Source organism: Tenrec ecaudatus, chromosome 12 (assembly GCF_050624435.1).
Source record: "Tenrec ecaudatus isolate mTenEca1 chromosome 12, mTenEca1.hap1, whole genome shotgun sequence".
Lineage (NCBI taxonomy): Eukaryota > Metazoa > Chordata > Mammalia > Afrosoricida > Tenrecidae > Tenrec > Tenrec ecaudatus.
The window spans coordinates 8688461-8712735 of NC_134541.1; the positions used below are offsets into that span (position 1 = coordinate 8688461).

The following is a 24275-nucleotide window of genomic DNA, read 5'->3' on the forward strand; positions in this document are numbered from 1 at the left end:
TTTGAGTTTTAAAAAGCCGCATTGTTTGGGCCCCTCACTCACTCTTGTTAAGATCAGTCTGACTCATAGCGACTTTACAGGACAGGGTAGAACTGCCCGTGGGTTTCCTGTAAATCTTTAAGGGAGTCAAAAATTGTGTCTTTCTCCCACAGAGCAGCTGGTGATTTCCAATTGCTGACCTGACGGCTCCCACGCCACTGCGCCCCCCAGGGCCCCTCTGCTTCCTACTATGAATCTGGTCTTCACCTGGCTGCTCCCCGTAGTGTTGCCCTTGTACAAGCCCACCCCACCTCTAGCCCATGAAACATTTCTCGTCAATAACAACCATTCAGGCCCTAGGTCAAAGGACAGCTCCACATCGCTCTTCGATTCTCCTAGACTGTTCTTTACAGACAACGCCTTGCTGCTTCTTTTATTTCGAAAATCCTAGTAGAATGGATCAAAGGCAGCTAAGGATTTTGTTTAATGCCCATGCCAGTGGAGAATTAATCCATGCGGCACCGGAGGTTCTTCAAGGAAAGCTGTGTGGGTTAATGTGACAATTAATGTCAAGGCTGAAATCCCCACACCCTTAAAAATACAGTTATGACTTAAATTAACAAGCAGAGACTGGCACACACAATTAGGTGTGAACCAAATAACTGCCACTGAATTCTAACAGGTCATTTAGAGCCTTAAAGAATTTAGACAAAGTCACGTGTCGCGGTGCTAGGAGAAGCTCCCATGTGGATGTATCAAGAGTAAAATATGAGCTTGCTGGCTTTTGTTTGCTTGTTGGTTGGTTGTTTTGCTCATTTATTTAAAGGGTCAGGTTGTTCCAAGACACAAATCCATCGCTTCTACTTTTGAATCTCTTGCTGAAAATTTGAATTGTGGTTTGGTGTCTAGTTTTCCCTCACATCTAAAGCACTGTGTATCACAACACCAAAGCCAAGCAACTATTTCAACCCCAAACCAATGTCAATTGTTTTACTCAGCATTGGTTCAATGGCAGTGAGTTTGGTTTGCAGGGTTTGGGGCTGATGAAACAAATGCAATAAGATGTTTTTGTTTGTTTGCTTTTGCATTTGATCCACACCATACACTGTGGACCTTTTAGTTTTCAATGTACATATCCTGGCCTCTGGGATTGAGAAGAACTCATTTAGCTTGAAGTTCATCCCAACAGACAGGGCGAGAAGCAGCGATGCATACAAAGAAAGAAAAGGTTCATTCAGTCAGATAATAATCGAAAGCATTAGCTCATGGCATCGATCACATGATTTTAATTATGGATGAAGTCATCCAAACCCAATGAAGAACAAAACTGGACATTCAACGGTCGCCTTCCTTCCTGAAGAATCCCTTGTGTGTGCCAACACTCGCTGAACCCACCACCTCCGTGACAGGATATAGCCTTCTGCTTCTCCTAGGGAAGAAGTCGTTATTAATTCATCTCCTCTTACTACAACTTGGGTTTCAGAGAAGATGGTGGCAGCTGTTACTCACTTGTAGGATGATTGATTAATAGTAGTTCCAAGGCTGTGTTCCCCAAATTTGAGAAACTGGTGTCTTTTCTAGAGATTTTGTAACAGAGCCCACAGCAAAGGGTATTGTTGACATTATGATTGGGTCAGTGTATTAGCCCAGTCACATCTTATTTACCTGGTATCCAGCTAGAACCGATGATAAAATGTCTATCGTTTTTCAATACTGGTAGTGAAATGGTCAATCTCTATCTATTAAAGAGTCTGTTGCCAACAAATCAATTTGGAAGCAGGGTAAGCAATCTGTATTCTGACCCCCTAATTGGCAAGACCCACAAGATCTTGGTAAAACACTCCTCTAATTCACGTCTGCCTTTGACAAGAGTCCCACTGGGGCAGTGGTAAGTGCTTGGCTGATAACAGAAAAGTTGGCAATTCCAATCCACAGCCGGCTCCAAAGGGAAAAGACTCACCCTGGGAACCTTAGACGACAGTTCTAATCTGTCCTATCAGATCTCTCTGCGTCAGAGCTCTCTCAGAGACAGTGGCTTTCTTTGTTTGCTTCCTGCTGAAGCCAGAGTCTTCCTTGAATGGCCTTTGAAATCTCTGAATAAATATTGTCATCCAAACAAGTGAAATGAACACAATTGCCGTGTGAAATATCCTTCTTCAATGTCCATGGTACCCCCTTGCCTCCACTTGAGGTTCTGAAACACACACACACACACACACACACACACATCACTTATCATTTGTAGACAGGGTCAAGTCACAAATGCCACCAATGGTCAGGCAGGAGGATCGATGGGAAGCAGAGTGGCTAGTGGGAGAACACAGGTCCCATTAAAGACAGGTGCGCCGGCCAGCTGTCTACATGAGGTACTATGAGTCCAACATAGTCACAGCTTTCGGGTGCATGAGCAAAGCAAGAGTTTAGGTGAAGTCACCTAAATTGTAGATGTAGTACCTCATCTCACTTTCTCAAACCTCCTGAGCTATGGCCAAGGGGTCGGAGGTTCACAGTATATGACAAGGTGCTTTCTAGAACTATAGATAGAACAGAAATCAGACCTTTGAGGTTGAGCCAAGTTGGGACTGGCTGTCCACACTCCTCAGAGGCCCATGCCCTTCAAACGGACAGCATGACCAAGGACAGATGACCATCACATTCTCTGTTATTGGATCGCTCCTAACCCCTATCTTCATGCTCTTTCACCCAGACTCTCCCTTTCAACAGGTTCAATACTGCTTCATAAGCTGCTCTCTGACCCATTTTAAAACGTGGCTATAATGCTTCATCAAACTAGTATAATGGGCCTACTCTCCTAGTGGAGAGAGAAGGAAATGGGGGTGGGGGCTAATGAGGAAAGAGCAAACAGACTGCAGAATGGTCTTACATAAGCCAGCGCGGCAATGCCTGCTTCTCATCTCTCCAGAAAGCACAGCCCAGCCCAAAGATGCTCTAATGGGGTCACGCAGTCCACGAGTGCACAGCCTCCTGGTAGGAGTCCTTTTTTTTATAACATTTCATTTTGAACTCAGTGAAGGTTTACAGAGCAGATCATAGTGTTTCCATCAGTTTGTCTTCTTAAGGCCCCGGCGCTGTCCCTGTCCCTGTTGATTTTCAGCCTGCACACGCACTGAGCATCCAAAGCAGCCCCGGATGCGCCAAATACCCTTTCCCATTGTGCTTACACTGACAGAGGCCAGTGAGTGGAAACTCAGAGAAATTCAAATAATGTCTTCAAGTTTAATCTCTCAGGTGTTTTGGGAGGAGTCCTGGTGGCCCCATGGGAGAAGCATTGGGCTGCTAACAGCAAGATAAGTGGTTCAAACCCATGGGAGCCAGAGGAGGCTGTTGGTTCCCAAAAAGATTTTCAATCTCAGGAAGTAAATGGAGCAGGTCAACACTGCCAACAGGGTCATGAAGAGTCAGAATCCACTCAACGGCAGCAGTTTGTGTCTTCTGGGAGTCGTCCTTGGGTAGGGCACATGATGCACATACTTGGAAGCTAGAGCCCAAGAAGCAAGGTCTGAGAAGAAAATTCTGGCCATCCACATCCAAAAAAATCAATCACTTAAAACTCTGTGAAGTATAAAACAACTTTACTCAGACAGACATGGGGTTGATGTGGTCGAAGGAGTTGCCATGAGCTGGAATTGACTCCGCTACACCTGGTTTGGGTTTTTTGGTATGGAGAAGGAGCCCCAGTGGCATTGTAGGAAACCAGTGGGCCGATAGCTGGTAGCTACAGTGGTTCGAACCCACCAGTCGTCTGAGGAAGAAAGATGAGACTTTCTTCTCTCAAGTATTTGCAGCCTCAGAAATCAATACCAGCTTGCTATGAATGGGGAGTTGAGGTAATGGCAATGGGTTTGGGCGTGGTTTTTGATTTTTCGTTTTTAATGTGTGGTTCTTTTATTTTTGGTTGTTGTTATCATCCTAATAAGTATTCACATATAAGAAAACCCAAACCATGACTGTTACCAAGGAACTTAATGGCTTTGGGGGTTCAGCAATAACCTTGCATATGTCATATACCCGTCATCCCGAACCGCGGACAATAATGGTCAACAATCTAGACATAACCAAGACCTCAGAAACTATTGGGAGCTTTATCTTTCCACACCACAAGCATGTGAGGCCATGTGGAACTGCACCCAAGACCGTGTTCTCAGGATTGAAAACTAGCTCGTCGTGACCCTTTACCCGAGATTTAGGATTCTGTTCAAGTCCTTTAACCTCTCCAGGCCTGCTTATTCTCCTAGTGTTTCTGAGGCTGTACCTTTTTATAGGAAAAGACAGCTTCATCTTTTTCCCAAGAGGATGCCAGGAGGTTTCTAACCCTGACCTTGAGTTTAATAGCCAAATGCCTACCTCACAGTGCCACCAGGGCTCCTGTCCATTAAAGGTAAGTGGAGACAGGTTCCTTCGGGGGGTAGAAGCAAATGATCTCTTCTGATTTCATCCATGCCTCCAGTGCGGAACTATTCATTACAAACGTGCATTATGTTTATAATGAAATTTATTTTAGATGAATACTAATGAAGAGTGAAGAGTCATATAAATGGCATAATTGTGGTCTGTTTTTATAGCAGATGGAGAGAACTTCTGTCCCCCTTAGCAAACCTGCTTCAGAGATCCAGCACATTTGTATTAAAATTTCTCTCATTAACATGGTCTGGAGAATGAACAAAGTACATTATATTTGTTCATTTCCTCCCATTCATTAATAAACATGAGTATGTACTCTATAGGAATCCTGATACTACTGCCTGGTAATCATTGGACTGCTAACTGCAAGGTCGAAGGTTCAAACCCACCAGCAGCTCCTTGGGAGAAAGATGAGGCTATCTGTTCTGATAAAGATTTACACTCCTGGGGACCTTGTATGAGGTCAATGTGAGTAGAAATCAACTCGGTGACTTGGCTTGGATGTTTGTACTGTGTACTCTATAAGAAGGAACCCTGGGGGGGTATAAAGGGTTACCAGTTGACCTGCAGTTCAAGCCCCCCAGTTGCTCCAAGGGAGAAAAATGAAGCCAAATGCTTCCCAAAAGATGTACTGCCTCAGTAATCCTCCCGTGGCAATAGGGTGGCTTTCTAAGACATCCTGAAACAAGATATTACTAAGCAGCTTCTAACCCTGGTGGTGTAGTGGTTACACAATGGGCTTCAATCCACATGGTTGGCAGTTCAAAACCACCAGCAGCTCTATGGGAGAAAGACTAAGCTGTCTACTCTCGTAACCAGTTCGTCTTGGAAACCCACAGGGGGTCGTTACGAGTCAGCATTGACTCCATGGCTTTGAATCAGGAAAACACCTTGAAAAATGTTCAAAGGTTTATATTGGCCACATAATCCCTTTATATGTAAACTCGCCAATTAGGGGAAGAAGCAAGGCCATTGTCTGGTGAGATAGGCTTGAAACAAGAGACCTTATTTCCATGGCTCTTCAGCTGTCTTCATATTAAAAAAAAAAAGGAAAAGAAAACCCTTTTTGCGTTCCAGGAGAAGTATTTGTCAACGCAATTCTGATTTTCACAAATGCTTGGCACCTCCAGCACCTTCCCTTACAACGACGTCCGAAGCACGGGAGAGTCTGTCTGCGGCTGGGAAGGAGAGGCACCGTGTGCAGTAATTATTTAGAACGCTCTGCTGAATGTCACCTGAGTGCCTCACGATCCTGCAGGTGCGCCGACCAGGGTGTTAATTTAAATCAGTCAGGAGGGAAGGCAGCGGCTGACAGGGAGGTGTGCTAGCTCAGCAGCCAGCTGTAAAATAGACCGGGGCACATCCTGGACACCTGGCACCCTGCTTGACACAAGAACATTTCTAGAAGGTTCCACGGGGAGTGGGGGGATGTCACGGCAGTCAGAGCTTCCTGTCAACGGCATCTTCCCATGAAAAGCCGGAGCCCTGCGCCTCTGATGGCTTTCCCTAAGGTTCCGGGATTTTGATGTGGAAAGAAAGACACATCAGACAAGAACAACTTCCAATGAAACAAGGATGGGCTCTTGGCTTCCATAACAAACAAAGGATTCTATCTCCAGAGGCAATTAGGGGGACGACTGTGTTTCTCCCCACACAAATAGCTCTATTCTTCATTTCCTCAAGTGGGGAGGGGCAAGTAGAGGTGTAGCCAGTTTGGCTTATGGTGGTAGGCGGAGGAGAGAAGAAAAATAGTCACTAGAAGATGCTGCTGACCTAGGAGTTCAGTATTGCTGCCCAGGAGAGCTGAATGAGTCTTGCTGGGTTTACCTACACTCCACCCTGGATGGCAAAGAGGAGCTTCCAGAATCAAAGGCAGTCACGCACCATCTCATCTCCTGTGGCTCTTTCATTCTACCAGCGTCCTTGCAAATCTGTGACTTACCTGAATGCCTCCCTCAGACTGAAGCAGCTTACGTGGTAAGAGCTAAGACTAGGTTGATCAGGAGACAACCAGGTGGGGCTTTGGCTAAGCCAAGGCTTTGAGTCAGGTGGAAATGGTTCAATCATATAAAATGGAGCCTCCCCATCTCACAGTTACCAGATCTCCTGCCTGCGGGACCCTGATCTGAGCAGGAAACAGGCAATGAGCTCTGGTAATGCAGTGGATCACACATTGGAATGTTAACTGCAAGGTCAGTGGTTCAAACCTACCAGTCGATCTCTGGGAGAAAGATATGAGACTTACTGCTTCCTTAAAGATTTACAGCCTCTGATACCCTAAGGAGCAGTCCTACTCCGTCCAATGGGGTCACTATGAGTCCTAATGGCACTGAGTTTGGTTTTTGCCTTTGCTTTAGGAAATAGGCAAAGGTGCTTTGCTCAAAGATGGTAGCCCAATGGGCAGCATTGAATGTGCGCCAGCTGGCATATTGGGGTGGGGCACCACCGTCTACTTCCTACTCAGGTCAAAGTCCCACATGCGAGAGATTTGGTTACATGCAACATGTACATTCTGTCAGTCATTACTGAACCATTTGGAACTTGTTTGAAGCTCTGGATTAAACCCTGGGTTGGCGGATGGCTACAGAATGGCGTGAAACAACACCAGTGTTCTGGTAGGACCCTGCAAAATGGTCTGGCTGCCCCATAGGGTTTTCAAGGCTGTTGGGAGAAAGATGCAGCTGTCTGCTTCCCTAAAGGTTTACAGTCTCAGAAACCCTTTACAAGGTCACCTTTGATTTGATAGCAGAAGGTTTGGTTTGGCTTTTCATGGGACTTGGAATGAACTCAGTGGTAGCGGGCTGGGGTTGAGGGCCTTGCAGAAGCAGACGAGCACATCTTTCCCCCCAGAGAGCTGGTGAGACTGACTCACTGACCTTGCAGTTAGCAGACTGTGTGACCTTTCCATCTAACACTCGCAGAGGTGACAGGTGAGTAGAACTTTGCCCAAGGTCTTTGGAAAGAAGACTCCCGAGTCTAGAGGGCATTCTATGATGATACCATTGCAGACTCACGTGGGTTATGTGGAAAAGATTTGCCTAGAGACTTCACTCCTGTCCACTTATTGATGTGAGAGGAGAAAATCATATTAGTTAATATGAAACTGCCTTGTTTTGAACACATCCAAAAATAGCCATGGCCAAAAAACAAAACAAAACCGAACTTCACTAATAAAGCAAGGCAGATAGGAAACCTTCACGCTTGGAGGAACAAGAATGATCTTATTATCCTGAGCATCTTGATGATAACTATAAAAATTCATCTTTATTTGAGTTTCAGGCAAAATATAAAATAGTCCTATTACCTTGGGTTTAACTCTGACTGCGTTCTGCAAACCCACGTCCTGCCTCAAGTCATCCGAGTAACCTATCAAAAGGCTCCTTAAGAGGAGCACTGTGCGCCCAGCACTGTTCGACGTCTTCTATGTGGATTAATCTTTTTAATTGCAGCAGCTGAGACACGGCTCAGCTCCACTTAGAAATGATCCTCAAGGAAGTTGAGCCCGTTGGCAAATGAAAAGGAGAAATTAGGACCCAGGGTGTCTCTGACCCTATAACCTTGACTTTCTCTTTTTGATGCACCAAACTCACATTTGCACCAAGACCCACAAAACAGGACTACGGAGTAGGGGTGTTGTTCTCGGGGTCCCACAATATTGAGAGCTCTCCATTGAGCAAAAAGAGCTGTGGTTATTACAACTAATGGTATGACATATTCTCGGATAAGAGACCCTAAAGGGGTCATAAAAGTCATTGAATAAAATTCTTTCATTTCCCAAGTCGGTACTTGATGACTCTTCACCAAAGACGACTGGGCAGTTTCTGAAATGTATGGTTCCAATATATCCATACTTCACTTCCTTTATTCTTTCACCTGAGCCATGTCAGTATTGCCCGCATCCACACCTCGCCCCTCTGTCCTACTGTACACAATGCAAGAAGTGCCCTTCAGAAGATGTGAGCATGGCCATGCTGCCCAGGCCCATGGGCTGTTGTTATTGCTTGTCATCAGGTCAATTCCAGCTCATGGCAACCCCCTGTGACAGGGTAGAACTGACCCATGGGCCTTTCTTGGCTGCCATCTTTCCTGAAGCAGATCTCCAGACCTTGCTCCTGCAGAGCCCCTGGGTGGGTTCCGCTCACCACGCGCCCAGTGAGCTGCTGAGGATATCACCGCTGTGCACAAGCACAGACCCACATATGCCTGCTGAAAAGTCTCTGTGGGTTCCCGCCGCACTTAGGAGAAATAGAAAGTCTTTCAAATATTCTCTGCAATCCTTAGCTGTTCCACCCCCTCCCCAATGAATAAAGGTAATGTTTGCATCCCACTGAGTAGATTCGTTTTCTACTTGGAAGATGAATGGGATCATTTCAAAGACTCCTGAGATGCTACAGACATTGGCTGCGGTTTAAGCCCTCAGGTAGCACTATAAAAAGCCATCTTCTTTTCCTATTATGATTTCTTATAGGCAGTAAATAAAAATTTATAGAACAATGTTGATATTTGAATTAGTACTGCCCAAAGTCCTGACCTATGCTCATTTCTCTTACACATGAATGTCGAACGTGAAAGGACTGATTGGAGATGGTGTCCAGTCGATACAAAGGCCTACCTCCATTATAAAATCGAGGAGGGCCCGTGGCCTAGTGAGTCACATGTTGGGCTGCTCACTCAAGGTCAGAGTTGGAAGCCACCAGCCGCTCCATGGGCGAAAGATGGAGCTTTCTAATTCCCTAAGGAGCTCGTCTTAGCAAACCACAGGGCGGTTCTCTTCTGTCCCATAGGATTGTGCCGAGTCAGAACCAGCCTGCTGGCACTGCGTCTGAGCTGTGAGTTTCATAAAAATTCCCAAGGCCTACCTTTCGCTGGTTTCAATTAACTCATCAATAATTTCTGAGACCCAAAGGGGAAAATATGCCCACCTTGGAAAATGAATTCTTAATCTTCCCATGAAGCATTTTTGCTTTTTTTCCCTCTATAAGGGTAATAAAGAAATGATTCCAACAAAATTAGAACACGGCCCTGCACATTAAAGTTTTATTTTTTAATATGACAACCTTCGAATTCTCGAAGAGATCCACCTGGTAATTCTCTTTCTATTCCCAGGACTTGAGAACAAAGCTGAGGAGAACAGAGCTGTACGGAGAGAGAGGAGCTTCAGGACACGGAGACGCAAACCACATGGAGCAGCCTTTGGAAAAGCGGGCTGTGAGTCACTGGACGTTGTTTCAAATGGGCTGGACGGGGAATTGGGGGCACGATCAGACTGTTCCATGCCCATGTGATGGCTCAGGCCACCCGTCAACTTGTCATGATCCTCCGTGGTTTGACAGGCACCCTGTGATGTGATGCGATGTGATGTGACATGACGTGATGTGAGCGGCCAGTCAGTAGTACAGGGGGAGTTAGTTCCCTTGAGTGGGGGGCTGGGTGTGGCCTGCCTGCATCATTTAGGTGGATGTTCTGATAGAGCTCGCTGCCCTCTGGACACCACGCTCTTCTTGTCACTGCCCCGCGCATCCGGGACTCGCCAACTCCACAATTGCCTGAGCCGCCCTTTGCGTGAAGTACATCTCTCTCGCTCTCTTTATACATCAAGGCGCCTTGGTGCCATTGAGTTGCTGACCACAAGGTCAGCAGTTCAAATCCAGCGCGCTTCTGTGGGAGAGAGATGAGGCTTTCTCTTCCAGTGAAGACGGACAGCCTCAGAAATCCAGAGACAGCTCTACTCTATCCTACAGGTTTACAGAGTCTGAATGGACTTGTCCATGGCAGTGAGTTTTATATTTTTTAGGCCCCTTCGGTCGGCCCCACAGGATTGCCCCTCTAAAGAACCCATCCTAAGACAGCGCACATGAAGGACGAGAATGTCCATTTTGCCTGTCCTTATAGCAAACATTGTCTTCTGGTCAGCAGGGACCATTCATTTGATAAAAAGCAGTAGAAGTTTTATGTTTTAAACTTGACTGTGACATTAGGTCATGCACAGAAGGGCTTATGTTTCCTACAATTTCCAGAAGGCCAATCCATTGCTGAAGAGTCCATTCGGACACAGAACTGCTCAGCAGGAGGGAGCAGAACTGCCCCCAGAGGGTTTCTGAGGCTGCCGGTCTTCCCAGAAGCAGGCAGCCTCCTCATTCTCTCACAGAGCGGCTGGTGGGTTTGAACGGACAACCTTCATCACAGAGGCACCAGAGTCCCTTGTCTTACAACTCAGCCATAGTGAATTCTAAAGTAGAACATTCCTCGGGGCATGAGAGACTACACTCTGAAGGAGGGGGAAGGGAGAACAAAGCAATGAAGATACCGCCATCACCATCCCCCCCCCCCTCCGCCTGACACAAAGCATGTTTTACGGTGAACTTTCCCAGTCTTCCTGTCGCTCATTCAACTGTGAACCCAATGGCCAAGAACCCAATGGCCAACAACTGCCAAAATGCAAACAGTCCCTCGAATCAATCATCCACTGTCCTCAGCTTGGATGAGAAAACATAGATGAACCATATACCAATCTCCTACCAACCAAGACGCTGGCCTTTGTTCAGCTTGATCCAGGAAATAAATCACCATGCCCACCACCTTTGGGTTGCTTCTGACGTATAGCATCCTTTCACAGACCATTTCCCATATTGTAAATCTTCATAAGAGCAGATAGCCTCAGTTTTCTGCTGACGAGCAGCCGGTGGGTTCGAACCATCAACCATTCAGTCCGCAGTTCAGTGCTTACCTGGCAGTGCCACCAAGGCTCTGACCTACTAGATAGATTTGTTTGTTTGAATCATTTTTTTCAACCTAGTTCAGCTTCAGCTTGTAGCCTGAAACTAAACCATGTAATGAAAATTCATACCACCTCTGTGAAACATTACAATCTTCCATGGGGACGGGGGGGGGGGGGGAGGGCTTGTTGAATAGATGAGTGTTTTGCTGCACCTCAAGCATTGCACAATCATAACTCTGACTTTTCCAAAACTTGCTTCAGGTTGGAGCGCAGGTAGGAAACGGTCTTTTGATGATGAAGGTAAGGCTAGAGGAGAAACTAGAAGAGCAAAGTGAAAAGGGGGTGGGGGGACAGGAAGGAGAACGCAGAAACAAAACAGCAGAAGCCACCATGGAACTCACCTCCCTGCCTCAAATGTGAACCACGTGGCATCGCGTCCATACCGGCGCAGGGCACTTAGCGGCCAAGAGATGAGTTTGACTCTGGGATTCTGGGTGTCCCAAAGACAGATATGCTCGTAGGTGATCTGCAAGGCACACTCGCCGTGTACATCGAACTTGGGAGATGGCATCAAATACACATTGAATCTCTCTGGGAGGGAAACAGATGGTGGTCAGGCTCAATTCCCGGGAAGAAGGCATCAAAGACCGTGTGGGAACACAGGCATTTCAAAATAACGCAGGATGACATGTTTCTCCTCACTGGGGCTGCAGCCTATCAGATGGACACATAAACCTTTCTCCTAAGTGACCAGCCCCAGAACAGCCATCTTTAATTACAGCCCATAGGAAATCATGCAAAAAATAAGCTTTGGGGATGGGGGTGAAGGGAACAGTCTGGTTATTGGTCTGCATTAAGCATGATTTGCAAAGGTCATTTTTAGAATTTTCCCATTTGCATAAGAAAAAAACCCTTTGTATGTCAGTAAAAGAGTGGTAAACCCATTCAAAGCTATCCCACCCACCCCTGCTAAGCACAAGTTAATTACACCCCTACTCTGTGTTCACAAAAGAGGCAGGTGGGAAATAAGGATGTGCCAGTTTTTAATTTTTAAGCTATGTTGATCAATTTGTAATTTGTACAGCTGAATAAAAAAACTGATGTCACAAATGATTTCAATAAGAGTTCACATTAATACTATACACTCGAGTTGACACAATGTGTGGGGACAAGGTCAACGGGGCAGATTTGAACACATTCTTAACAGAGAAGGTTTTGCCAGTCAGATTCTGGAAGGAAGTGGCCATTTCCTTTATTTAGATGACGTGTTCATTCATTTTTTACCAAGATTGTCCTAAATAAATAGGTTTAATTCTATAACTGCACCCACATACTCACCCCCACAGAGATCCCCAGGTGAGGGTCCTAGAAAAGGCATTCATTTAAGACATTACAGAGGGGAAAATCTGCATGTGAAATTTAGAACTAAAATAGTACTCATGTAACACACTCATGTGTGCCTACCTGACATTATGGTTCGTTGATGAAATCTCATGAAAATTTGGTGTTGCATGAACATTTAACTTTAGTGGCATTCTAAATTAATTATTTTGATAATAAGATAATCTTCAAATAGGAGGTTGAAAATAGTATTTAGAAAATATATTCACCTCCTCCCTGGGGGATGGACAACAGAAAAGGGGGTGAAGGGAGATGCCGGATAGGGCAAGATATGACAAAATAATTATTTATAAATTATCAAGGGCTCATGAGGGAGTGGGGAGCAGGGAGCGAGGGGAAAAAAGAGGACTTGATGCAAAGGGCTTAAGTGGAGAGCAAATGCTTTGAAAATGATGAGGACAAAGAATGTACAGATGTGCTTTATACAATTGATGTATGTATATGTATGGATTGTGATAAGAGTTGTATGAGTCCCTAATAAAATGTTAAAGAAAGAAAGAAAGAAAATATATTCATGCGCCTACAAATCAAAATTTCTAAATTACTTTCAGTGCCCAGTGACAATATATTTGCTGCCCACTCGTAACTACTGGGGGAGGAAGATGGGACTTTGTACCACCATAAAGAGGTACCCTCTCAGAACCCCCCAGGGGCAGTTCTGCTCTGCCCTAGAGGGTCACTCACTAGGAGTCAGCATGGACTGGATGACAGGGAGTGTTGGGTGAGTAACTACTGGAAAAGCCCCAGGGGCATACTGGGTTTTATGTTGGGGTGCTAACTGAGAGGCTAACAGTTCAAAATCATCACCCCTCCAAAGAGGAAAGATGAGGTTTTCTACCCCCATAATGAGCTATAGTCTTGCAAACCCACAGGGGGACTTTCACCTTGTCCTATGGGATCCCCATGAGTTGGTAGTGAGTTTGAATTCAAGTAACTATTGATGGAGTCCTGATGGAGTAGTGGGTTTCGAGTTGGGCTGCTTCACCTCAAGGTCAGCAGCTTGAATCCACCAGGTGCCGTGGGGGAGGAAGATGAGACATTCTACTCCCATAAAAAGTGACAATCTCAGAAACCCACAGGGACAGCTCTGAACTGCCCTACAGGTGGCCACGAGTCAAAACGGACTCAGTGGCAGTGAGTTTATGTGTTTGTCTCTGTAATAAGTATTATTTTGAAAGTATATTTCTAATGGGCCAAACCTTGTCAACTGAGTGTGAAAGACTGTCTTCATTAAGTAAAATGGAAGAAGGGACCTTGACCAAGCTCTTTGCTTCCAAGTTCTGTCCCTCTCCCTGGCTCAAGAATAACAGCAGTCCTGGGAAGGGTGACAGGGATCACTTTAATTAAACTTCACTGGAAATTAAACAAGGGAACAGTTCTAAGTGCCTTAAATGAGGAAATTGAATTCATAGCCTGAGCATCCCTTTGTTACGAGCTGCCGTGAGTCCCATTTGACCAAAGAGGAAATGAAGGCCCAGCAAATGGGAGCCAACAGCCGTCTCGTGGATTCTGTCTGTGACACTAGCAGGATAGTCGCACAAACGTGAGTCGTGGGAATAACTGCAGGCTGGCACGGTGTCGGCTAAAACAAAACCTGTTGTGTTTTCTTCGGCACGTGTGGCAACCCTGTGGGTGAGCACCATGGGTGTGACCTCAGGGGCCCTTTGGTGGAGCGGACCATCTATCGGGTGAGTTGCTGATGGCTCGGTGCTATGACCTTGGATAAACGTATGAGCCTCTCTGTAGTTCAATTTCACAGCCTGCAAAGACTCCCTCAGAGTCAGGCAGCGCTTCTAGGTCACGGTGCATAACATGTCCATGGAGATGGATTATGGTCGACCTGGTGCATCCAAATAGCCTCAGGTCATAAACGTGTCAGGAAGACATAGTTCCCATTGGACAGGAGAGATTTTTTTTTTTACTAACAACTGGAGTGTGTTCCCCTGCAAAGGTCAGCACAATCCCACCTCTGCAGTGCTTGCAATCAAGCCAGCAGAGCCCCGCGCCCCCTTGAGAGGGGATGTGTCCTCATCGGGCAAGTCCAACAGGCTGCAACTGAACCCCGTGACCCGCTCTTCCCTGTCACAAGCTCAGCTGTTCGCAGGCAAAGGAATGATTTCTCACCTGTAGCCTCCTACGGGGAGGCCAACATGCTGATGCTTTCCAGTGCTCAGGAATACGTTGATCATGGTTATTTTTAAAGGCTGTATTCCTAGCTTGAGGGTTTAGTTCAAATAGTTGGCTTAAGTGTTAGGGCACAAACAACAACAACAACAAAACTCAATTTAGCACCTGCGGAAATATTTCCTGAAGTTTGCTTTCTATCAACAGCATGGGAAGCTTGCAAGAAATATTTTAACTAAAAAAGAGAAGAACAAAGAAAAGGAAGCATTACACTCTTGAGGACAGGAGGTTTTCATTTTCCTTGAAGCCAGAATTCTAGATTCCAAGGAGGCTGAGGTGACCCCCCCCCCCCCCCCGAGAGTAACACCCTGTAAGGAGCTCTGAACCTTGAGCCTTGAGAACACTGGTTTCTTAACATCACCTTTAAAGCGAACAATAGTCAACAACAGCGAAACACAAAGCCTTCGGCACTGTGCTCTCTTTATAGAATCATCCATGTGCCGTTTGGAAACAGAAATTCCCAAGCTCGGATGAGAAACCGTGTTTCAGGGTAAACTGATAGTACTCCTATGTAAACACACTTCTGCCCCTGTCTCTATGACAACGTGTCATGCCTAATGATAAGCTGAAGTGTAAGAGCCTGTAAATATTGTTCTCCTTTGGAACATTTTGGGCTTCCCAGTCAGAATGTGACCCTGGTTTGAAATTGTGTTTTAAATAAGCTTCAATTGATTTATATTATTACTATATTATAATGGGGTTTGGGGTGGGGGGTATTAGCACCATAAAATAACATGTTGCAAACAAAAGTCAAGGGCGTAGCCTAAAAGTGAATACTCTATCTAGCTATTGGAATAAAAGCAAGCTCTCTATCCCCTCTAAACTTCAGTTTCTTCCTCTGTTAAGGGGATGTCATAGCGCCATAAACATGAAAAAAGCTGTCGAAGGTAAAGCATCTACTACAAGAACGAGCCTAACATCCTCCTTGATGTCATTCATGTAGATCTGCCCATATTTCATAGTGAACTAATATTAAGTAAGAACTTAAGTTACTAAATGTGAATACCGGTGGTGGGTGGAATTAGAGACCCTATTTTCTTCTTTCTTCATATGTTTTTACAGCTTCAAAAATTCAACATTGCAGATGCCTCCAGTGCTACGGCAAGGTTGGAGGCATAGACAGTATGACAGGAAAGAAAAAGACAGACTTGTCTTTACATACCACTCTGCTCTCTCTCCACCCCAGTGGCCAGTAAGTCGGGCTCTCCGAGGCTGATGTCATTGATCCGAGTCCCTATGCACTCCACCTGGAGGACTTTGCACCACTCATCAGCCTCAAGATCTGCAGGAATGGCCAAAAGATTAGCCCGTGTGCACAGCCCCGTCTGAGAGCCCATCCAAACCCTCCCTTGGCCTCAGACAAACCTGATTCACAAGCAAAGGTCTTAGAGGTATCGTCATTGAAATAAATCCCAATGGCATGCTTCTTGGTGCTCTTCGGCAGCCGTGCTACATTCTTCACATTGTTGAGTTCCGTCACCTGAAAAGCAAAGGATGGGAAGTTTTGCTCACACTCCCAACAGCATGGATGAAGGTGTGGCACCCAAGGCTTGGCACACACCACGGATGAACCCAGCATTATGGAAAATGGTCTCGGTCATCTCAAAGCTGGGAATCATTTCAGTGAATTCCACGCTATCCTTCACGTAGTTCGGGGGATCCTGGCAAAGCACCGTTCATGACTATTACATCTTCTAACGCATAGCAAGTGGCTAAAATCAAACTCCATCTGCTGCCATCAAGTCCACGCCCATTCTGCCCCAGAGCAACCCCACAGGGTTTCTGAGACTGTGCGGAGCAGAGGGGTTCATCTAGCTCATGAACATTATTAAGTAGTACAAATTCGTGTGCTACTCAAAGTTTGTGTCAGGGTACACCAGTCCCTAAAACATCATCACAGGTCCCGTAGGCGCAATTGTACAGCAATAATAAATAAAGATTATAGTAAAGTCATAGAGAGCATGAGAGATCGAGAGGTTGAAATAGTGAAGTCAGACACATTTCATAGTAGCATGCTCACCTCAGCCTCACTTGGTCCATGTGGGGGGGGGGGGCAGTGGAGAAAGAGAGAGAGAGAGAGTATTGCTAACCAAGGCTTTTATATTCTCTGGGGACATGCAAGCCCCCTAATTACAGGTGGAAACATATGTCACAGGAAAGGGTTGTGCTACAGGTAATACAGTAATGGGAGGGGCGATCTAGAGGTATACACGCAATAGGAAGAAGGGAAGAGGGATTGGGGGTCTACATGTGACAAGATGGGCAGATCCTAGATTCAGGGAGGCAGCTTCATTTTGGAAATCACTGAGCCAGTTTGACCTGTTCTCTGGTTCACTATAGAAACTATTATCAGTAGGGTGTAGACCCCACCTACAGGAACTAAAGGTATGACTGCAAGCCTTTAGGAAGAAGAAGCCCATTGTCCTTAACAGGAGGGAGTGGGACCTACTTGTGGTGGGACCGGACAATAGTCTGGCAACTGACTGCCTTCAGGGAGGTAACTGGACAATCATTTACCATTAGCTGCAAGCAGTGTTCTAAACCTGACATACATTTTCGGGAGATGACTTGGGAGAAATCGTTCTATTTCCCACAAGTCTGCTGTGCTCCAAGTTTCATGATGTTGATGTTGGGTACCACTGATGCATAACAATCCCATGTAACAGAGTCGACTGGCCCGGAGGGTTTTCTCAACTAGAATCACTATGGAGCAGATGGTACCCCCATAGGTATCTCTCCCACAGAAGTGCCGGATGGGTTGAAACGGTCAGCCTTGTGGTTAGCAGGCGAGCCCTTAACTGATGAGTTTCTAAGTCTCCTTCAACCTAGCAAAGCCTCCAAATATCCTATCACTTCTGAATAACCGGTGAAGTGCTCGTTTCAAATGGTTGACCTTCTTGGGCAAGCAACCCAACCCTTAGGAGAACAAGAGAGAGGGTTGCAATTCATAGCCCAATTATCACCATCTCTTGTCCATCAGAGATGGCGCCAGGAGCTTCAAACACAGCCCCTCCTTCTGGATCCAAGTCATCTCTCAGGGGGTTCTGAAGTCTCCTGGAAAAATGGAATTTAAAGACAATGGAACTTTTCCATGAACTTTTTGAAGCCCCCTCCTACTCTCTAGTATGGAGAACCCTTGGGGAATTTGATTTGTAAATGACACCCCCCTCTCTCCGACAACAGTGTAGCGATCACATGGATATTGCCTAAAAACATGAATACCTGAAAGATGTTTACTTGTGTTTGGTTGGCTAGGCACAGGCACTTGGCTGTATGGATCCTAATGTTGAAGAGACTCCATGCCATCTCTGGGTGGCAAAAACAGTTAAGTGCTCAATTCATAACTTAAACGATCATCTGAACCCATATGGTGGTACCTCAGAAGGCAGACCTTGTGGTCTGCTTTTGAACCCTCACACAGCCTTGCAGCCCCTATCTCACACGGTTCAGTTTGGCTCTGCACACGTGGTAGTTCCATGTATGATACCATTGGAAAGACTGAACATTCTAGAACACTTCATGGTGCTCATTCGGAAGCTGGGCATGGATCAAAAGGCAGCTGCTCAGACAGAACAAGGGAATACTGCATGGCTTAAAATCAGGAAGGGTGTGTGTCAGGGCTGTATCCTTTGACCATATGTATTCCATCGCTATGCTGAGCCAGTAGACCCATATAATCACTAGACTGTATGAAGAAGAATGTGGCATTAGGGAAAGAGGAAGGCATGTTAATAACCTTGGCTAAGCAGAGGACACAGCCTTCTTACCAAGAAGGCTTGGAGCACTCGCTGATGCAAACCAAAGTAGCTGCAACACTAAGCTCACACATCACAATAACAGTGATGATGGCCCAGGACCCGGCCATATTTTGTTCCGTTGTACATACAGGGTCTCCATGATGTAGAACCCACTCGCTGACACCTTAAAACTCTCTAACCTTTTCCTGGCTTTGCAATGGTTATAGAGAACCTACTCAGAGTCAAGGGGTGCTCAGGAGATCGAGGTATTCAGGGAAGAAAAGTCTCCATTAGACTTTCTCTTCTGCATTTCCTCCATTTCTTTGGTCCCTGTTAACTCTTCTGTGTTGCCCTTGCACAAAAGGCATGGGTCCCTTGTGTTGGTTTCTGAACTGCCCAGCCTTCATTCACTGAAATTCCAAATTCCAAGCTGCATTTGAGGCCAGTGGTAGTTGGGTCTTAAGTGAGGGAAGGTTTATGCGGCTTCAGGGCAGAGTGTTTACAAGATAAATAGGCCTTTCACACTGACAAGTTTAACCTCCCAGTCGTCTAACTCTTTTGTGCTATTATACCCCAAAATGGGCCTCCAATCAATCTTTGCCTTCAGTTATGTGGTGAGATTTCCTCCATCTATTATTCTAAATTCAATAAGTGCCTGGCTCAAGAAGTAGGTGGGCGCGGAATAAATATCCCCCATGCACATACTAATCTGATCATTTCATTTCCCTGCTACTTAACTTCCATCAGCTCTTTGCGTAGTATGAATGCAAATTTCTCAGCATGAACCAGCAGAGCTGTGCCCCTCAGAGCTGGCCAAACCAACCTCACCAGCAGCTCCGCACCACCCAGCACATACTCTCACAGCTCTGGGTCCCTCGGGGCCCCCAGAGGCAGCAGCAGATTGCTGTTTGCATTGATCTCTTGGCTTGTTTCCATGCCACCATCTGAAAACAAGCCAAAGTCACCTCACCCACCCTACCAACTGGCTGGCCTCTCCATGTCCCAGTTAGCTCACTGTTCACACATGAGCCAGACTGATGTGCTGACTATTATAAATGCAGCTTGTCCACACAGAAAGCACAGCACACACTCCCAAGGACTTCCCATAGCACGAGGGATAAAAGTCTAAATCCGCAGTGGTTCTCAACCTTCCCAGTGCCGCGACCCTCTCATACAGGCCCTCGTGTGGCGATGACCCCCAACCATAAACTTATTTCCGTTGCTACTTTAGCACTGTCAGTTTGCTATGGTTATGAATCGGGCGAGCCCTGTGAAAGGGTCATTCGATACCCCCCCCAAGGGGTCGCGACCCACAGGTTGAGAACCACTGCCTTCGTGCGCCCTTTAAGGCCCTCTACTCTCCCCCATAGCCAGCCTCTTTACTGCCTCTCTTGCTCCTGCTTCCTATGTTCCAGGCATCGTGACCTTCGTTCAACTTCCAGAAGATCGCATGATTCTCCTGGCACAGAGCCTTCCCCACTGTCTCTGTGTGGGGAACAGCACCCTAAGACAACACTCCAACTGCATGGGGCCCGCCCATGAGTCGTGTACTTATCAAGATCGTCAGGAGGCAGTGAGAAGGCAGAAGTGCTTCACAAACATCAGCATCTTCCCATCCCCGCCAAACACACGTTACTCGGGGAAAGTCATTTCTATTACTTACAAGACTTCTAGTAAGACAGTAGATAACTGGAAATGGCCCATCATGAGCATCTCCCTGCCAACCCCCGAAGCTGTCAGAGCAGAGGTGATGAGTCTTCCTTGCACACCCTATTTTGTGTCGTGGGTGAAAGGCTTATATGGGACCCTACCCACAGGCGGTCTCCCCCTGGCTAGGTACGTCCGCTCAGGTGAACTGTAAGTTCGACTATGTTGTGTCCCACCTGTTGCTGAGGAGACCCAGAAAACTTCCTCTCTCCTCTGTTGCGGACGCCCAACTGAAGGGACTCATTCTTCAGGCAACCCCCCAGTCTATGCTGAGGTTTGGATTGTGCTTTCGCAAACTGAGGTTCCTGGCAACCCTCGCTGAGGGGTGCCAGTTTCCCAGCAGCACGTGCTCACAGCGCATCGCTCTCTGTGCACATTTTGGTCATTTTCTGAACATTTCAAACTCTGCGTGATGCACTGCACACTTCCTGGACCACGGCAAGCACCAGTCTTAGTTGAACTAGGAAACCTAGCGAATCATGTGTCTCCTTTACGGTGTCATTGCTTGACTGTGGTGTTCTGGACTGGGACCTGCATGATCTCTGAGGTCAGGCTGCAACTTTGAAACCCTGCTCACAAAACAGTCGGTCTCGGTGGAGTGTGGGGAGTTGGAAAGGTGGGAGTGGTTTGTTCTGAGGCCCATAGAGCCCATAGTGAGGAGCAGAGAGAACCAGGGTGACCTGGTGGTCCCCAAAGACTTCCTGTTCAAGCCTTTCTCACTCAATCACCCGTGGGTCTCAGCCGAGACCTTGGTTTCCTTCAGAGACCCTGCTGGGCCTCTCCCCCCTGGGAACTGTGCCATCCCATGACTTTGCTGCCTCTCCTTCCATCTTCTCATAAACAATTCATGTAGTTTGATGAAAATATGCAGATCAACACGTGTCCACTCAATTGTTCCCACACATACGGCTCAGTGATGTTGGTTACATGCCTCACTTGTTCCTATTCAAACATTTCAGCACCGTTAATTTAGACTCACAGCCCAATAAACTTCTCATCTCTGCGTTTGAGTCACTATTGTCAATTTCTGGTACCCTCGTGGTGCAGTAGGCAAACTCCCAGCTGCTCACCTCAAGGTTATTGGTTCAAACCCACCAGCCACTCTGAGGGTGACAGACAAAGCAGTCTGCTTCTATAAAGATCCCGGTCTGGGAAACCCTATGGAGCAGATCTCTTCTCTCCTACTGGGTGTCTATGAGTCAGAATTGACTTGGTGGCAATGGGATTGGGATATGGTCAACAGTCTTTTTAAAAAGTACAATACTCAAGATATACATTCTGGACTGGTGGAACTAAATGAATGTTTAGCTTAAGGATGAACTAAATGAATGTTTAGCTTAAGGAGCAAATTTGGTTTAAAGGGCAATCGATTCAGTGTTTCTCCACTCTCCATGGTTCTGCTATGTCTGAAATCTTTAAGAATTTAAAATTCTGTTTCATATTGTTCTCCCTTTCGATCAGGATCCATCTACCATGCATGGATCAGATCAGAAAGCTAGTTCTATTGTGGCCATATAGGCTTTGGACGTAGGGCTTGTTTAACTCTCCAGTGCACAATCCATAGGCCAGGGTGTCACCACTGGGTCTCACACAGACACACACAGGGAGAACTCAGCAGACGCAGATGGGCCCAGGAAAAGCCCACCCTTGCCCATAGCTTCACTTGCCTGGTACTCCTCTGTTGCCCCTTTGCCTCACTGGTCTTCCAGCGCCCACTTCCTCGAGAAAACTTGCTCTCTTCCCTGTGTTCCCATCTGTGTTGCACAAAGCTTTATTCCACTATCTGTTAATGTGGTTTATCTCTCTAGACGAGCATCACCTAGCACTGAATTCTCAATGAACTGAATAGATGAAAAACAATCCTATCCACAGGCAACCTTGACTGAGCCTACCACGCATGCCCTACCCTGTGCTTAAGCAGTGCACCACCAGTGTGCCTTCTGGAGGAGTCCCTTGGCCCCTTGAAACTCATCTCCCATTTGAGGGGCTCCAGTCCCTCAAGGTGGTTTCTCTCAGAGGTAGGAAGAGAAGGCCAGGTTTCACTCCAACCTTCCTACTGAAACGTTATAGAAGAGTGGTCCACCCCGAGCCAAAACACAGCAACTACTTTGATATATGCCACCTCATTACACATCCATTAAGGCCAGAGAGGAAGAGATAAATCATCTGAATCAGTCAGGAACTGTACGGTGGAACTGCATGAGTCAGAACACAATTACCCATTTTGGAAATTGGTTTGGATAATAAGCAACTCAACACCCCCGCTCTGGGGAGATGAGCATTCATAAAGCGTGCAGGGGAGGGTCTTCCGTGTGTGCGAACAGACAGATTCTACAGCATCAGACTGTCTCCATGGCAGAACAACTCAACACGCTCAAGGTCACACACACACACACACACACACACACATTTTCAAGAGTCACAATTGATCTTAATCAATAATAAAGTGCTCCTCAGTATACTTGCTAGAGAGATACTGACAACAACCAACATTGGCAGTGATCTTTACAAGTCATAAAGCAAGTTATGACACACCTCTTTCTACCACCATGCCACTCTGTAAAGAAGAATACCAAACACACTTGATACTTGGTCAGTGGACCTCCCTCTTGACCCAACCTGAATTTTTTCTAGGTGCAAGCATTTCTTGCTTGTTCCATGACAAACGTTTCTTCCCTGGCTTTTAAAGTATTTATAGTAGTTTTTTTCTTTCTTATTCATTATTTGTATTTTTATATATATTTTTTTCTTTTAAAAAAAGAAGAAAACCAAATATCTTAGGTGGCTAGAGCTGTTGAAGCAAACACCGCAAGTGGATGGCTTTCATTCCGGTAACTTTTTGTCTCTCACACACAGTTTAAATGAATGGAAGTCCAAATTCCAGCTGCCAGCGTTAGAAGTCGGCTCTGTCCGTGCCTGCTCTGGCAGAACACCCTTGTCTCAACACCTGTCGGCACTGCATTCCTTAGAGAGCTCTATGTGTCTTGGCATCAATCTTCCTTTGGGTCTAGGAGGTTCTGAGCTTGGGGACCCTCGGTTCAAAGGATGCACTTTGGCTCCCAGTAATTCTTGATGGCACTGAGGTCCCTCTTTCTCTGCTTGCTTATCTCTCTTTGTATCTCTTGTAAGATAAAACAGGATGCAAGCTACCTCAAAGGGAGACTCCCCTGAGGTGGGATCATGGCTATGGCCCCCAAATGTGGTGACTTCTCTGATGGTGAGGCAGCTCACATCAGTCTTACCTCATTAACATACCAGACATAATCAACGCCTCTTTAACATAACCTACTCCCAGGAAGATGTTTGCTGGTGCTTTATGGACAATGCCAAGGCATTCAACAGCAGGGATCAAAACAAACTATGGATAACACTGTGAAAAAATGAGAATTCCAGAACACTTTCTCGTGTTCACGAGGAACTTGTTTGTGGAATAAGGGAATACTGTATGGTTTGGGATCATGAAATATTTATATCTAAATTGGATCCATTCACTGTATTTATTCACTCTGCGGATGGAGCAAGTAACCAGCAAAGTTGAACTCTATGGAAAAGAACGCCGCAGGAACCCTGGAGGAAGCTCATCAGCAACCTTCACTATGCAGACAAGAGAAAGTTGCATGCTGAGAGTGAGTAGGATTTAGACCTGGCGCACTTGCTGGTAAAACTCAAAGACCGCAACCTTCATGAAGGATTGCAGCTCAGTGTAAAAGAAAACCGAAATCCTTACAACCAGATCAACAGGCATCATGATCAATGAAGATAAGATTAAGGCTGTCAAAGATTTCACTTTGCTCAGACTCGCAGTCCATGTTCATGGAAGCAGCAGTCAAGAAATCAAAACGATGCTTTGTACTGGACCAATCTATGGCACAAGACCTTTTAAAGTGTTAAAAAACAAGGATGCCACTGTGAGGCCCAAGGTGTGCCAGACCCGAGGGAGGGTGTTTTCAGTCACCTCATGGGCATGCCCAAAGTGAACAAGGAATAAGGGAGCCTGCAGAAGAATGGAAGCATGTGCACTCTGGTGAGGGCGAAGACTGTTGAGATTGCCGTGCACTGCCAGGACAAACCAAGCTGTCTTACAAAAACAGTCTGCATGCTCCTTAGAAGCAAGGATGGAGGAACTC

The 24275-nt window shown here is 46.1% G+C and overlaps 1 protein-coding gene across 1 annotated transcript in view; it reads right to left on the bottom strand.

Annotated features, from left to right (window-relative positions):
- The window catches only part of DOK5 (docking protein 5), a 157380-nt gene that overhangs the window by 37203 nt on the left and 95902 nt on the right, over nucleotides 1-24275 (bottom strand). The window contains exons 3-5 of the mRNA XM_075528485.1: nucleotides 16070-16184; nucleotides 15867-15986; nucleotides 11521-11710 (exon numbers count right to left, since the gene is read on the bottom strand). Coding sequence (XP_075384600.1) covers nucleotides 11521-11710; nucleotides 15867-15986; nucleotides 16070-16184 — 425 coding nt within the window. The remainder of the gene's footprint in view (nucleotides 1-11520; nucleotides 11711-15866; nucleotides 15987-16069; nucleotides 16185-24275) is intronic.